The sequence below is a fragment of the Myotis daubentonii genome, chromosome 11 (genome assembly GCF_963259705.1).
Source record: "Myotis daubentonii chromosome 11, mMyoDau2.1, whole genome shotgun sequence".
NCBI classification, from domain to species: Eukaryota; Metazoa; Chordata; class Mammalia; order Chiroptera; family Vespertilionidae; genus Myotis; species Myotis daubentonii.
Window position 1 is genome coordinate 39,060,965 of NC_081850.1, and position 17,148 is coordinate 39,078,112.

General features: G+C 47.0%; 1 protein-coding gene across 5 annotated transcripts in view; it reads right to left on the reverse strand.

Moving 5' to 3' along the window:
* The window catches only part of TRPM3 (transient receptor potential cation channel subfamily M member 3), a 713,055-nt gene that overhangs the window by 69,596 nt on the left and 626,311 nt on the right, over positions 1 to 17,148 (reverse strand). For all 5 annotated transcript variants that reach the window (XM_059656889.1, XM_059656891.1, XM_059656887.1 and 2 more), the window contains 2 exons: positions 10,715 to 10,855; positions 4,150 to 4,278 (listed from right to left, as the gene is read on the reverse strand). In XM_059656889.1, coding sequence (XP_059512872.1) covers positions 4,150 to 4,278; positions 10,715 to 10,855 — 270 coding nt within the window. The remainder of the gene's footprint in view (positions 1 to 4,149; positions 4,279 to 10,714; positions 10,856 to 17,148) is intronic.

A 17,148-nucleotide genomic window follows, 5' to 3' on the forward strand; every position in this document is an offset into this window, starting at 1 on the left:
TTGGCACTTGTTCCTTCTGTTGGGCATTTTTCTTCTCCCAGATTTTTACATGTTTGGCTTCTCCTCATCCTCATCCTCAAGGTCTCTGCTCACGTTTTTCCTTCTTAGGCGACCTTCCTTGAGTGCCCTCCCTGCAGTGGTCTCCACAGCCCCAAGTCACTCTCTGTCACTCTATTCTATTTTTTGAAGATTTTATCACTATATGAAATTAACTTCTGTGTGCATGTATAGTATGTGTGCCTATGTGTCTGTCTGTTTATCTATCTATCTATCTATCTATCTATCAGCTACCTATCTATGCATCCATCATCTCTCTCCACTAGACTCTAAATTCTGAGGGTAGACACTGTGTTCCCCAGAGCCTATTACATAATACTCAAAAAATATTTGTGGACTGACTGATTGTTGCAAAGACAACTCACAGCAATTCTCCAGTCCCTTTTACTGCTGGGTGGGGCTCCGACTTAGCTTAATTCTAGAGGAGCCTTTTTGCTCACACACACTCTATGAAATGAACAGATACATAGCAGGAGTTGCCACCCATCCTGTCCCACAGCCTGCCCCAGGATACGAGGAGCCAGGGAAGCCAGCCTACTGAGGCAAGGTAACAGGGCTACTTGTAGGAATCATTTGTGTTTACCCCTGAGCTTCCATCTCTTTGACTTATGACCCACCCCTTTCCCAACTCAGAACCTCTCAAAGGAGAGAGAAAAGATGGGGACAGTTCTAATCTGCAGCTATGTATTTGAATTGGCCTATCCCTCTTTATGGCTTATCCCTGAAATAATAAGGAAGGGAGGCCATTGTAAGTTAAGACGAGGGCTTGGAAGGCTAAGCAAGCTACCAGGAGCCACCAGCTAGACTCATTCCTAAACCAGGGGTTCTTAACCGTTAGCGTGCATCAGGATTACCTGGGGGACCACAGGTGGCTGGGCCCTATGCCTGGCGTTTCTGCTTCAGTTTGCCTGGTGTGGGGCTTGAGGATTTACTTTTCTAACAAATTCACAGGTGAAGCTGGTGAACACAGATTGATAACCACTGCCCCCTCCATCAGGAATTCCCGCAGCTGCTGTTGTCCTGGTGGCTTCTCACCCCCCACTCCACCCTATGTGGGCAAAAATCTGTGTGTGCACCTGTGGGGGCAAGGAGGAGGGGCCACGAGTTTCTCTAACCCTTTGCCCACACTTTCCTAAAAGTGTTCAACACAAGTTTTACAGTATCATTTTTTATTTATTCTTTAAAATATACATATATTTTTTGATTTTTCAGAGAGGAAGGGAGAGAGAAATATCAATGATGAGAGAGAATCATTGATTGGCTGCCTCCTGCATGCCCCCTATTGGGGATTGAGCCCACATCCTTGGCATGTGCCCTTGACTGGAATTGAACCCGGGACCCTTTAGTCCGCAGGCTAACACTCTATCCACTGAGCCAAACTGGCTAGGGCTATAGTATGGCTTTTTAAACAGTGAAAATATTCTTGTGATTTCCCAACATTAAAAAAATAAAAAGTGACAAGCTAACTGGCTGGAGGTGAAGCTGGAGTGGAAAGTCGAGCCTCACCCTCCGCCCCTGTCACTTCTCCAGCGGCCTCAGAGGCACCTCTCAGGACCCTGGGGCTCGAGGAGGATCCCGGGTTGGCACCCACAGAAAGAACAATGGGCGGGCCTAGAGGGGGACTAGTCAAGTTTAAGACCTAGGCCCCTTTCCAGCTGTGGAATACAGAAAAATAGCCCAAACAAACCCTGAGTCTTACCAGTACTTTCCATGACAGTGAAGTGGGGATGTCAGAACAGCCCCGTTGACCTCACAGTGGTGGGGAGGACCCCATGAGACAATGTCTACCAGCACATGCTGTAAACAGTCCCGCGCTACTAAGGGATTACCGTGGCTTGTTTGGGTGACTACACGCAGAAGTATGTGGTTCTGGGAATGGGAGGGCGGCTTGCGAAACCACAAAGCCTTGTATATCCCTCCTCAGAAGCCTGCAAACTTGGCCATGTTTCCAGGGTCTTGCACCTGAGATCTTGCGGGCCTGCGTGCTGACTGTGAGGAGGGACCTGTGGGGTCTTTGTTCTCTTGACAGCTGAGCATTTCTCGAAGGGGTTCCGGGCCATGGGGTGGGCAGGAGGGGGCTGCCTCCCCAGGCTGAAGAGGACAAGGTCAGACACTGAAGTGGTAGGTCCTCCGACCTCACAGCTTCCTCAGAAGCCAGGGCTCTCCTGCTGACCCCCGCTGACCCCCCGCTGACCCGGGCTCCGAGCCCTCTGCTATTACATGCCACTTCAGGAGAAATGGATATGCAGCCCGAGGTTCCTGGCAGCCCGCCTGCTTGGCCGCGTCTTCCAGAACAGGCTGTGGAGTACAGGCTGCTCCCTGTCTTCTTCCAGTCCCGTCCCTGGAGACAGTCCAGCCTCCTTGCTCTAGTCTTTCCCTTTTCTGCTTATCGCAGGGAAGGAGGCGCATCTGGGCGTCAAACCCCGGGGGAGCGAGCTGCCCCTTTGCAGCGACCGAGTCCTTAGCGGGAGGAGGTCTCAGTTCTCAGAGAGCCACGCAAAGACCACGCACGACAAATGTACGCAAAAAGCCACACCCTGGTCAGGAAGTAGAGGCCTATAGACTGGTCAGAGCAAGGCAAGAGGGCAAGGCATTAAAAATAAATAAATAAGTCAAGTCCCTTATAAAATGGGAGTAGTGTACCCACAGCCAAACTCTCAGGATGGGGGCATGCTGGTGAGTTTAAATATTCCCAAAGCAGTTTAGAAACCCAAGAGAAGGGCTTGAAATATACACACACACACTAGTATATGAGATTTTTTTTTTACGTTCTCAATAGGAAGGGGTCTAATAAATACTGCATCTTTCCCTCTATAGGAGAACATTCCAGAGCTGAGACCTAAGCTAGTAAGGGCCTTTTAACCTGTTTTTGTAATGAAAACAATGGTGGATTTGTGGATTCGCAGGAATCCTTTTTCCCGTGGAACTCAATATTATTTCCCCACTCACTGTAGCACAGAGAGGAGGATGTTCGGGACAGAGGGAGCAGGAGACTTGACAGGAGCACTCTTCCAGGAAAGGCCTCGCCTGCAGGGCAGGGTCAGGGGAAAACGCAGAGGAATCATACCCACAAGCCTGCCTTCCCTATGGGTTTGGGAACGGGAGCTTGGGGAGGCTTTGAATAGGGTTGCAGCGCCCTCTAGTGGACTTTTATTCGTTTGAGCCGTTCTGAATGTGATGGCCTCTGAGGCTGACTTAACTGTCCTGTGGGGGTGGTGTTATGATGGCTCCTTTAACTCCCAGGAGGGGTGGGGGGAAGAGAGGGACCTACACTCTCAACCTGAAGGGTGAGAAATATGCTCAATTCACTCCAGTGACTCCCAGGGCTGGTGCCCAGCAAGTATGTAACAAATAGTGAGAAGGAATAAATCAGAGAACAAATTAACTTCCTAGAGCAGGTGAAACGCACTTGGAGAATCATAGGTATTGGCGCACCCTGTCCAAAGAGACACCCAGAGGGAGGGGTTTGCAATAGGAGTTAAAATCGGAAAGATTTAAAGATTAAAAAAAAAGATAAAAAGAGGAAAAACTTAAAAAGTCATGTTTATAGGGAGAAGTAAACACTTGTAAACAGCCCAGCCAGTGTGGATCAGTGGTTGAGCATTGACCTATGAACCAGGTAGTCACAGTTCGATTCCGCGTCAGGGCACATGCCTGGGTTGCCAGCTCAATTCCCAGTGTGGGGCATGTAGGAGGCAGCCGACCAACGGTTTTTCTCTCATCATTGATGTTTCTACCTCTCTCTCCCTCTCCCTTCCTCTCTGAAATCAATAAAAATATATTTAAAAACAAACACATCTGTAAACAGTGTTGAAAACAACTTGAGGGATTCCTCGGGCAAATGCCATGTGAGCAGGAAATGGACTAATTCTTAGGGCTCATGGAGTGACGACCCTGGGAACACACTGGAGGCCTCCCCCGGGCTTGTCTGCAGCCCTCGAAGCCACATCCACATTTCTGTGGCCACATTAGAGAACATTCTCTTTAATGTTCTGGATTTGCTTGGATCGGGAGCGTCCCCCTCTCCCCTCCATGCACAGATGTAACCAACCACTGTCTTTTCCCTCAGTTCTTTTTTATGAAAGTGGTTACCTCTCTCATCTTTTCTATTCCCAGGGTGAAAATGTAGGAAATGACGATCCATTCCTGGGTGGAAGGCCAGCGCTCCATCTTCACCAACACGATATAGTTGAAGAGCATCAGGTATCCGATGTACGCCAGCTGTAAGGAAACACAATACGGTGCTCTGGCTGCGAAGGCCCGGGAGCCTGCCCTTGGGCAAGGCTACCTCACGGCAGGACAAGAACAAGGTCAGCGAGCGGGACTCGGAACTCATGAACTTCAAAGCTCTAAACTCTCCAAAGGATATAAAAAGATGGTAACATTGGAAATAATTCGATATGCCGTCTCCCTTTTGACTCTTACGTTTGTCTCTGTGTCATGACGCATCACTCGTTTTGCAAGGACCCAGGCTCTCGTGTCTCCCTGGCTAAAAAGGGAACCTCTTCGCCCCAGAGCTGCGCTTGCTCATGTGTGAGCTCCAGGTTCTTGAACTAGGGCAGCACAGCGGATCGTTGCCTAATGAGTGCCAGGTGGATTGAATGTCGGTAAGGAGGAAAAGAAGACGCTTGCTATACTTGTAAATCGGTCAAGCCAACACAAAAATAGCCTGGACTTTATCTAGAAGCCTGACTTGAATTCTCTTCTGAGATACTGTCTCTTTCCCCCCTCCTCCTACCTTAGGATGGTTGGTCTGACAGTGCCCTAGCAGGGTTTTACCTGTTTCTCATTGCACCACCTTCCTGCCCTATTCAAGTTGGAATATTCCTTCCTGGTTTCTGCTTCTTTGAAACAAAACAAGAGAAAACAAAGCAATGTTTTTGAGAGAAATGGCCGACTGTGTGGCTGTTCTGTGTGGCTGAGTGTAGCTTGGAGTGAGCTCATGAGGCGCTGGCATCAGAGACTGAACCCTGTTGGGACTGGCTGGCTCGCTCGCCGGGTGTCCCTGGGAGCCTCGGGGTTCAGGTTTGGTGACGTCCCTGGTGGATTCAGCTGTGTCTACATGGCCGGAATGTAGGAGGGCTGGTGGGTCCTTGCACAGGGGCTGGGAGCCTAGGAGGGAAGGCTCACCTAGGGGGAATGGCATGTAAGTTAAACCTTTTCTAGGCAAAGCTTCAAGCTGAGAAAGGCACTTGCTGGCTCAGCGGCCTGAGGGGCTGTGAGTAGGAAGGAAGAGTGAGTTTATTCAAATCTTCTGTACTCTTTGGAGCCTGCATAGCAAATGGGACACAATGTGGGCAAAGGATCGAGGCCTTGAGGTTCTGGAGATACAAGGAGAAACTGGCAGCCTACAGAGCTAGAGAAATGCTTCTTTCTTTCTTTCTTTCTTTCTTTCTTTCTTTCTTTCTTTCTTTCTTTCTTTCTTTCTTTCTTTCTTTCTTTCTTTCCTTTTCTTTCTCCTGTAAATGCATAGATTCTTAATATGAGTCAAAGGTATTTCCGGAGATCCGATTATGTTGACACATTTATAAGTACAGCTGTATGATTTCTCATCTCTTGAAGGGTAGGCATTTAGGCTGGGGTTCAGTGAGATCACATATGGCAGCAGGAGAGCAGCTTTGGAGGTGCTGGAGGGCCCACAGGGCTCATTCTCCACCTGGGAGGTTTGTTCCTGTACACCCACCCCCTCAGGGTCTGTGATTTTAACCCACGACTCAGCTCCTCCCCCACTCCCTCAGGATCATTAGCACATCGTGAACGCCTCACCTGAAAAGAGTCTACTCGACATGAAATCGTGTGGGGTGGTGTTTAAAATGGCATTTGGTTCACCTGGTTGCTGTTTACCATCACACACTCTAGTCCCCATGCATATGGCATTTTACAAGCGGCGAAAAAAGGACTTCGATGGTTAAACTCTAAAATGTACTCTCAGCCTCCTTCTGACCTGAAATCCTTCTCCCTTTCTTGTCGCTTCCTTCTCCTGTTGGATCATATTCTGTTACTTCCAGGTGAAATGAATCTTGTTAACTGCCCTGGTTTTTATCATTTTACCCAATTCATTGCAAGACATTACAAAGCGTTATCTTCTCTTGTCACATGTAGGCCCAGTGACACACTACTTCTTTCAGGACCTCTGCATGTTAGTACTTAAGTACAGGCAAACAACCGGAGATCTTGCAGTTCAGTTCCAGATCACTGCAATGAAGCAGGGACCACAATAAAGCCAATCATCATCTTTTTGCTGGGGGAGGGTCTTGCCTTCAATTTGTAAGAGACACGGCATCTGGGAAGGGCAATAAAGCCAAGCGCAATAAAACGAGGTGTGCCTGTAACTCCTCCCACCTGCCTCTGTGCTCTGAACATGGGCCTAGCCCCGTGGTCGGCAAACTGCGGCTCGCGAGCCATATGCGGCTCTTTGGCCCCTTGAGTGTGGCTCTTCCTAAGCCTTAGGAGTACCCTAATTAAGTTAATAACAATGTACTTACCTATATAGTTTAAGTTTAAAAAACTTGGCTCTCAAAAGAAATTTCAATCATTGTACTGTTGATATTTGGCTCTGTTGACTAACCACTGGTAGCGTATTTGTTTGGTGGAAGGAATAGTGTTTGGGGAAAGGAATGTAGACACAGAAGTCAGTCAAACTTGGATTTCAGTCCTATCTCAAGTACTTGCTGGCTGCATCATTTTGTGATTTCACTTCACCTGCCTGGACCTCCATTCTGGGAAATGGAGATGACTGCTCCTGGTTTTACAGAGCTTTTGAAAGGTTTGGGGTGTTTGTGAGAGGGGATATGCATTTAGCTCCTGACGCAGTGCAGAGGCTCAATGGATGGTGGCTAACCTCCACAAGTAGGGCTTTGAGCATGTTTAAACAGCACAACAGAGGAGCAGCCGCTGTGCTGGAAACAACCTATCTTAGAACTTGCCGAGATTCATGGAGCCGGCCGCAGACCTCAACATGACATACTCTAATGGTGTGTGTGTGTGTGTGTGTGTGTGTGTATTCATGCACATATTTTGTGAGTTTTAACAAACTCTATGTAGAATGTCAAAGCTTTGAAAAGGAATATAACCTTATGATTCTTAGTTAAGCCAGCGGGAATCCTATAAGAATTGGTATGCTTATATATCCTTTTTAGAAATTTCCCATTAACCAAGATGTATGACTCCTAAACCATGAAACGCAAGCGCCAAAGCCTGCCGCAGCTGCCTGTGGATCCCGGTGGGGCTGTGCCATTCCTTGCCTCCTTTTCCTACTGCCGCTAGAGAGTGGAGGCGGCACATGGCATTTTTATAGGAAGGGGTCCGTCCCTGCTGATGCCCTCTGACCTGGGGCCATGTCACACCTTAAATTGGCATCCTCTCTAGCTGGGCACTTGAAGCCAGCTCTGACCACAGACATGGCCTGTGAGCCAGCTGGGTCCCTCCCTCTTTTCCTCCTGGAGAAGGGGACCCAACCTGCTCCTCCAGAAACTCGCTATGACACAGAGTGAGGTTACGTGCAAGTGAGGTGTGTTCCACTTTCAGGACCTTGAGTGTGTAGAAGGGGCTCCTTTTGGAATTAAGGCTGGGAAACACTCTTACGGAAGAGAACATAACAAAAGCACGTGGCCCTGTTGACCTAAAGCTGACTTTTATGGTGAAGCATCCCAGGGGATTTGAAAGGTTGACACCCCCCATCTCCATTTACTTCCTTGAGGTTGGGTTTTGTCAATACATAAACATGGATTTCTGAAAATCATGTAAACGCAATCGAACATGCCCGGAGCATCCAGTCTGATGGGATTCCTGAGGCTGATCCAGCCAGCCAGGCGGAAGGAGCGGATACGCCCCCACTCCTCAGAGAGGCGGCTTCCCCGCCAGCGCCTATGAAACAAGAAAAGCAGTGCATCCCGTTTCCTGGACCACCAGGCTCACCTGGGAAGCTTGTTACACACAGCTCCTCAGGCTCCTCTCCCTGCACACTCAATTTAGTGGGTCTGTGATGGGGCCTGCATTTGCATTTCCAACAAATCCCTTATCATGATGGAAACACTGGGCTAAAAACTAGCCCTCCGTCTTGGGTGGTGGTTGCCAGTTCGGGCTGCTCATTGCGACTGCCGGGGAGCTCTGAAATATCCTCGTGCCCAGGCTGTGCCCCAGACCAATGCCGCCAGAATTTCATCAATGTGTAGCCAAGGCTGAGAACCAGGGCATTTGTGATTTAAAAACTTTCTTGGCTAACAACTTGCCTCAGATGAAAAAATGGGGACTGGAGTAATCAAGGAAATAAAATGAATACAGAACACAGGTCAAGAAAAAAAGAGAAATGCCTGGGAAGGACCAGAGAAGGGAGCGCTCTTCATAAAGGGATGGGTAATTCCCCGACTGGCTTGGTTTCTGCTCTCAGTCCGGGACCTGCAAATGTTTTGCAAAGGGCCAGATCGTTCATTTTTAACGCTTTGTTGACCTGATGGGCTCTGAAGCAAGTAGTCCACTCAATAGCATAAAAGCAGCCATGGTGTAGGTGAATAAGTGAATTGGCTGTGTTCTAATAAAACTTTATTTATGGACACTGCAGTGTAAATTTTATATAATTTTTATGTGTCACAGAATATCCTTCCTTTGATTTTGTTTCAACTCTTTAAGAATGTAAATCCATTCTTAGCTCACAGGCCACAACACCAGGCGGTGGCTGCATTGGGCCCGTGGGTTCCAGCTCATCAAGCCCTATTCTAGGCGAGACACCGGGGCAGCCCTAGAATAAGAGGAAGGACAGACCTGAGCAAAATGCAGTGAAAATATTACCTTGGTGAAACTATTAGATTCGGGAAAGTGTATATGAACACCTAGAACAGTGCCTCATAGTAGGTGTTCAATAACTGATACTTTATTATTGTTGAGTGGGCGGATGATGAAACGCTAACTCTTGCTCCGCAGTGGAACTAGCGTAGGAAGAACATGTGCTCTCAGGCCCTGTCTCAGTGCTTTACACGTTTTAACACATCCAATCTTCACTAAACCTCCTACAGCAGGCACTGTGATTACCCCCTATCTTAAGGAAGCTGGGGACAGAGTACTAAAGGAACTGGCTCGAAGTCCCAAGTTACTTTACTAAGACAGGATTTCTACTCAGGCTGTCTGACTCCCAAGTCCATGCTTGTCACTACTAAGTTCTTTTCTGCAAGCTAAAAATAACCAACATCTGTATATACACATGCATAGAAATAATCTTCCCATGCCTTCGTTATTATTTTTTAAGAGAGATTTAAAAAAATATTAATATATTTAAATTTTGCTTCCCTAAAAAAAGCCCAATCTTTATATTCTGATAATATCCCATCCTCTCTCAAGACTGTACGTTCAAGCAGGGGTTTTCAACTGGTGGCGATTGTACCCCACAAGGGGACATTGGGCAGTGTGTGGGGACAATGCACAATTGGGGCGTGAAGTGGCCAATGTGCTGCTACAATGCACAGGACAGGCCTCCTTAACCAAGAATTGCTCTGCCCCAAATGTCCACAGTGCTGAGAAAGCCGCGTTTAAAGCCAGCACACAGGGTTAGCATACGGGGCCGCACGAAAAGCACCTCATCTGGTCACTTGAGTCACTGTGGCCTCAGACTCGGGTTATCCTGTTGCTGACTCAGTGACTGGTATGTAGCTGGTTGTGAGAAAGGCCTTTACCTGGCACAGCTCCACTGTGGCCGGAGAGAAGCAGACATGACCTGGGCCACAGCTCAAACTTAAAATATCATTGAAAGGTAGAAGTAGAAACCCAACAGTCGAGCCATTTCTACCACATTAGGAGGTTGTTTCAGGGACAGTCTTTCATCTTAGGGGCAGAAAATGTCTGCAGGGTGCGCTCACTGAACAGCATTTGCCATGATTGCAGTTTGCTTTAGTAGTTGCTGCTGCTTTGTTTGCATGTTAACTGGATCAGAGCAAGAAAGGTTGTCCGATGACACTACCAGGTGGGGAGTGATGACACACTAACGCTACTCATCTTCAGTGGTGTTACTCCTACCCCTCTGCTCAGCCCATACCCACCAACGTCCCCCAAACCCAGCGCTGGCATCTACAATAGGCAACTCTGAAGCCCTGGCCGGGTAACTCAGTTCGTTAGAGAGTTGTCCTGATATGCCCAGGTTGCAGGTTCGATCCCTGGTCAGGGCACAGACAAGAATCAACCATTGAATGCATAAATAAGTGGAACAACAAAAATCAATGTCTCTCTCTCTCTCTCTCTCTCTCTTTCTCTCTATCTCTCTCTCCCCTCCCCCCCCCAAAAAAACACACACAAAACAAACAAGCAAAAAATACGCAACCAGGAACTCTAATCCAGCACTCATCCACCTAGAACAGGAAAGCATTTTATAAAATGACATCTATATCCTGCTAGACTAGATTCATATTCATCTTGCCTCTATTTCTATAAGTTCTCGCTTTTACTATTTATTTTCTGCAAGGAGCAGAAATGTAGATGCTATGGAAGCTGGCTCACAGACTCCACAAGTCTTTCTAAGTGATTGGAAAAAGCAAGGTCTCCTTAGAGCTTTTGTTTATGCCTGTGTGGTCTTCATACTATGACTCACAGAGGACACCACCCAGGTGCGTGAGAAATTGACGTTGGCTCCTTGTGGCCATCCCTCAGGAAGAAGAAAAGGCAAGATACTTACAGTGTAGAACCAGAACTTCACGATGGGGGCATTGTAGAACTCGTAGATTTTTCTGCCCAAGGGGATTAACCGGTGCCTGCTCTGAACTTCTTCTTCATCCTTCTTCCTGGAAGATTCCCCGTTGCTTCGTCCCAACATTGCCTGCAGAGGGAGAGAATGAATACCATCACAGCAAGGCTCTGGAGGTCATGGAGTTCAATGTGTTCATTTACACAGGAGGAAAATATGCTCATAGAACCTCAGGCTTTGTCCAAGGCTCCCAGAGAGTTAGAGACTGTGCCTTTCCTACATGTGCATTTTTTTCTCTCTCATTTTTAAAACATATGTTTTTGTTGATTTCAAAGAGAGGGAAGGAGAGGGAAAGAGATAAAAACATTGAGAGAATCATTGATTGGCTGCCTCCTGCACACCCCCCAATGGGGACTGAGCCCATAACCTGGGCATGTGCCCTGACTGGGAATGGAACTGTGACCTCCTGGTTCATAGGTAGACACTCAACAACTGAGTAACACTGGCCGGGCACCATATTTGTGTTTTGCATTATACATATAATCTGGCATGGAAGCCCTTAGGGATATTTCTTGACCATTCTTGTCTCTTCCACCCTGGGGACCTCCGGAAGATGTGACGAGAGAATTCTGAGAGGGAGAAAGAGTGTTGCCTGGGAAGGCCATGACTCTGGCTTTATCCTAGTTCCACTCTCCCCATATATATTGTGAAACAGGCAGGTCTGGGTTCAAATTGTGTCTTCACTCATGCTAGTGACGCTTAAGTGAAAGGTAAATTGGATCACTAATACCTAACTATTAGAGTGCCTAGAATTAGTCAGGTTAGAAACATCTCCCCAACCCTTTGGCATATGCCTTGGTTACCTGATCTCAAGCACCACAGAACCTCAATTACTGCTGATGTTAGTTTCATGGCAACTCCTGGACACACTGCCTTCCTCTGCGTGGCAGCGTCAACCAGGCGGGTCTAGAAGCCAGGTCTAACCTGGAGAGGCCCTCATCTCAGGCTGCTGGAGCTTTCCTTAAGAATTATTTCCTTCTCATTCATGCAAATAGCAGCAGCAACAATATTAATGATGAAACATCACAGAAAAGGCAGAGAATTTGAGAAAAGACAGACACAGGCCTGTCTGGATAGCAAGTGACAGGATGCCCCAAAGATGGCTAAGATCCTAGGGGTGAAGAGTTCCAGGCTTTGGGTCGCTCAGAGGAGCATCGAGTCCTAACTTGGACACTTGGACTCCATGGCACCTTGGACAAGTCTTTTAACCTCACTGCGACTCGGTTTCTTTGTAGAATGAGGGTAATACTGGCACCTGCTATAGGGTTGGTCTATAATCAATAAGCATCTGGCACTTAAGTATTAGTTGGTCTTTAAAGGGATCTGAGACTTTCTCAAATACTGTTGGCTGAAATGATCTAGTTGATATCTCTCACCAGAAAGGAAAGTATGTTATTAGGAGTCTATTACAGCATAATTTCTTGGCTTTAATTTTTTCAATATCATTCCAAGACAAGGTTAGTTCTATAGTGTTTGGGATATAAAATTTTCATTAAATGTGAGAACAAGGTAAAACCTTTTAACTGCTTATAGACTAATTGGGGATAAGAAAAACTTGGGGATACAGGTTTGTTGAGACATTATATTATAGAAATAATTTCTGGTTATTTTGAAGTTGAGAACACAGACAACCCCTAGGTAATCCTGTTTTCAAACCACCTTACATAAAATCCTAGTGAATAAAAGCCTAATATGCAAATTGTTCGATTGGGAGTTCATCCGCTTGCTATGACGTGTGCTAACCACCAGGGGGCGGTGCAGAACATGGTGGGCATTGGTGGTGCTGGCAGTGGGCGGCATTGGAGGCACTGCCGGCCCCAATGGGCCCTGATGAGAGCAGGACCGTGGTAGGATGGTGGAGCAGGTGAGTGGGCGGTGCCAGGCCAAGGTGGTTACGAGCCCGATTGCCCCACCAATTGCCCCGCAGACAGCGACCAGTGGTGGTGGCGTGGGCGGGGCCACCCCCTGACTCCCAGACACTGAGGGAGCTGGGTGGGGGACCAGGCCCTGATTGATCACCCCGCAGACAGTGACCAGTGGCCCACAGGCCTGATTAATAAATTAATTTAAAAAACCATTTTTAATACTTTACTTAAACTCATGAAAGACAAGCCATTTAAAAATGCATCCACTTTAGAATATATCTGAACAATAAAAGCAAAACAGGTTGTTGTATTTTTGTTTTTGTTTCACCTGCATTGCCACATAATGTCTTGCATTTTGCCTAATAATGTCTCAACATGACCACAGACCCAGGGCATTGTTCTGACTCTGTTGGGAAAGCCACTGTCCCTAGAGGTTACCCGAAGATGCCATTCTCCAAGATGCCTAAACCCTCCTAACTGCCTTTACTCTCATCTCACTGTGTTCCCAAATAGCATGGTATTGTCGAGCACATAAATAAGCGAACAGAAGTAGGGTAATTGTGTTTATGTTACATAAATTATAAGTTATACAGGGACAAATATGTAGCCTCAGAGTTTCTTGGAGCCAGTGATCAATATTACACTTGATCTTAGCCAAAAGGCCGAGAAGCGATCAGTGATCAATATTTATGAAACTCTATTGCTTTCTAGTTTGCTATATCCATCATGAAGATTGATTCAACCTACTGACCAGAACCAACTCCTAACTAGGCCAGAGTATAGAATGGTACCTATTCATTAACTCAAGGTACTTTTCTAGCCAAAGGGTCCATAAAGGAATGGAAGTTACCTTCTCCAGAAATCCTGTTGGTCACAGGCAAATCATTTGTGATTGATAGATATGTGAGTGACGTGGATATTTGAGACAATGACAAAAATAGTCAAAGCTAATATTTTATACTAGAGGCCTGGTGCACGACATTTGTGCACAGGGTACGATCCCTAGGCCTTGCCAGTGATAGAAGCACAAGCATCTGGCGTGGAAGGGCAGGCAGGTCCCAGCTGACTTCTGGGCCCTGGGCAGCACCTGGGCCCCACGCGCCCCCCTCCACCTGAGTCATGACGCCCGAGTTCCCATGTGGAGATGTGGTGAACACAGCAGGACACCACAGGCTGGATGCAGCATGGGCCTCTGGGCCACCCAGTGGTGCTGCCTGGAAGCTAGGTGGGCAGTGCACTCTCTCCAAGCCAGCCTCATAGACCAACTCCTGCGTGAACCCACAGGGAGCCCGACCGGCCCCTGAGGGCCCGGAAGCTGCAGCCCGTCTCACCTGGAAGAGACCTCAGGCTCCTCGTGGGCACCCAGCACCTGAGGCTTCCCGGCATGGGAGCCCTGGCGTCCTGGGGGAGGGTAGCAGGGGGAGTGAGAGTGAGCTCGGTGGACACCCCGCATTCTCACCGCACCTCCATCCCTGTCACCTCCGCCCCCAGATAGCCAGCGAGAGGTAGCAGGTACCACAGGAGGTTGGTTGTTGCCACCCACCGAGAGAGAGAGAGAGAGAGAGAGAGAGAGAGAGAGAGAGAGAGAGAAATATTGATTTGTTGTTCCACTTATTTATGTATTCATTGATTGATTCTTGTATGTGCCCTGACAGGGGATTGAACCTGCAACCCTGCGTATCAGGATGATGTGCTAACTGACCGAATAAAGCATTTCTGATATTTTATGAATTCCAGCCTAAGCAGCTTAATTTGCTGATCTTGTTAATTTCCTTCCCCAGTAGTCAAACATTTCCTTTGCCTACCTTCCTTAAAGCAGAATGTAATAGGGCCAAATACAGACAAAACTGCACAATATAAACTTGAAAAATCTTTGCTACCTGAACACAGATGTCAAGTCTGGTAAGAGCCTCTGAGGTGTACGAAGCTAGTAAACGCCACTAAAATTAGCAAAGGAAGGCTGATATTTCACGCATAGCTTTGGAAGGGTCAACAGAAACGGCCCCGTTCTAAGAGAGGAAATGCTGGTTTTGCAAGGAAGCTCAGGTATTAATCCTATAAAAAGAGCAGAGGTGCAACAAGCTGCTGTCCAGTCCTGTCCAGGGTCCGAGCCAATACCAGGGTCCGCGCTGTGACAATATTTATCATTAGGGTCAAAGGAAGTTGTACCTTGAAGACAACTGCCATCCAACCCTGACTTTGCCAGCCCACAAGTCCCTTCCTTCCTCCCCTTCTCCCTGCCCTTCCAGCCTGTGGGGAAGAAGATCGAGCAGCAATGACATGTTGGTCTCTTCTACTTGCGTTCTCAATAAATAACCAGGGGCTACTCTCCAGGAAGCAGACTTTGTCTCAACGCAGAGATGCATTTTTACTGTGGCTTCTTGAAGGGTCAGGTTCCCAAAGCTCTAGACCAGGGGTGGGGAACCTTTTTTTTTTTCCTGCCAAGGGCCATTTGCAGCCATACAGAATTATCAACTTAAAAATTATCCTGCTATATTTGGTCAAACATTTAATTAACTCACCTCTAATGCCTTGGCAGGGCCAAACCGAATGATTTCACAGGCCTTATACGGCCCGAGGGCCGGACATTCCCCACCCCTGCTTGACTGAGCAGGAGAAGGAAGCTGCCTCCTTTGTTTTCTTCTTTGAGACCCAACAAGAAAAAATACTGCCGTCAGCTTCTGGCTACCTTCCTAAAATCCTCCCTCGAGCCTTCTTAGCAAGTATGCCAATGTCAAGGCCATGTCCTACTTGACATAGGAGTCCCATGCATCACTTTCAGATTCTCTCTGCTACATGGTAGACCAAATCAGCTGAGTGCCTACATTTGAGACTAGGATTAAAAAAAAAAAAAATTAGCATAGCCTATCAGCTAAAAGCAGAGCCAATGAAATCTCTATGCCTGGGTTCTAATGCCAGCTTTACAACTAATTAGCGGAGTACCCTTGGGCAATTTAACCTCTCTGAGTCTCAGCTTCCTCATCCATAAGATGGGATAAATAAAAAAGGGTGTCCCAAAATCCACGCAAGAAGTAATTTTGATAGAAAACACAGGTTTATAATTAAAAATTGTAAATTTTTTATTGATTCACAAAGTATACAGTATAGGGTTATATATGGAATAGCATATCGGGTAAATGGCCTCCACGGCTTTGCTGGCACATACACACTCTTTTGTTGAAATTTTCCATGACCGAAATGCGGCTGCTCAGGCAATAACAGTTAATGGTGCTCGCTATCTCGACATGATAATCCAGTTTTTTGTGCCGTGGAGGCCATTTACCCAATATGCTATTCCATACATAACCCTATACTGCATACTTTATGAATCAATAAAAAATTTACAATCTTTTTTATTATAAACCTGTGTTTTCTATCAAAATTACTTCTTGCGTGGATTTTGGGACACCCTTTTAGTACCTACCCGTGGGATTGTTGTGAGGACTCCACCAGTAAATGCATGTGAACCACTTAGCACTGTTTAATCAAGGCTTACCTCGCGCTCGACACCAGTATACATGGTTTACATGCACACTTTTTATATAGTCTACATGCACCTGTAAGCTACTATTATTCCCATGTTAGAAGTTAAGACACTGTGTCTGTGGTTCCAGAGTAGGTAATGGGGCAGGATCCTGGAGCCAGGGCACACACTCTTTACCCCTCTGCTGAAGCTGTCAATAAAGACCCTGTAGTACTACTACAATGCTGCTGCTCATAATCAAAATAGGTTCTATCCTCGAAGGGTGCAGAGGCCAAAAATATGGTAAGATCCTTAGGGAAGGCAGTCACCCCTATCACAGAGGGAAGTAGACCGCCAATTTTTATACATTGAAACTGAAAGCAAACATTGGCTTTAAACTCAATGAGCCAAAAGCTGTGAATGATTTATCAATCAAAAGGGTGTCCCAATGTATATACCCTGTTACACGAGAGGCTGAAACTGTGCCTTAAAATAGAACTTTAGAAAGGGCCTAGTGGGAGGAAATAGTGTTTATTTGGAGGAAAACGCAATTCACAGAGGTGTCCTACTAGGATAATAATGCAAGGCCTTTTGTCACCTGAGCAAAACCAATTTTTGTTTTCTCCCCTTACAGCTTCTCTGGGTCATCACAGTGACCGGTGAGAGGAAAGGGGAGGGTGGGGCATATCAAGGCGGTCCTGTGGAGTTGTTGCTTGATGTCTCCAAAGCTATGAAGCCTTGTTTGTCCCTTTAACAGCCTGTGGTATTTTTAGACCTTGGCTATAATCCAGTGGCAGTCACGCTGCTCCGGCGGGGGTTGCGGGAAGCTGTCCCATGCCCAGCTGCCCCATTCGCCCTGCAGAACAAAGCATCCATGCTCTATAATTACACCAGGAAGAGCTAAGAAAAACCTTCCATACAAACCTCAACATTCTATTAGTCCTGCATTGTGAGCCCGACCCTGAAGACAGATAAAGGCCCAGCTTCTGATCAGAAGAAGAGTTCCAGCTCAGTGAAGCCGGCTGCTCCCAAACCAC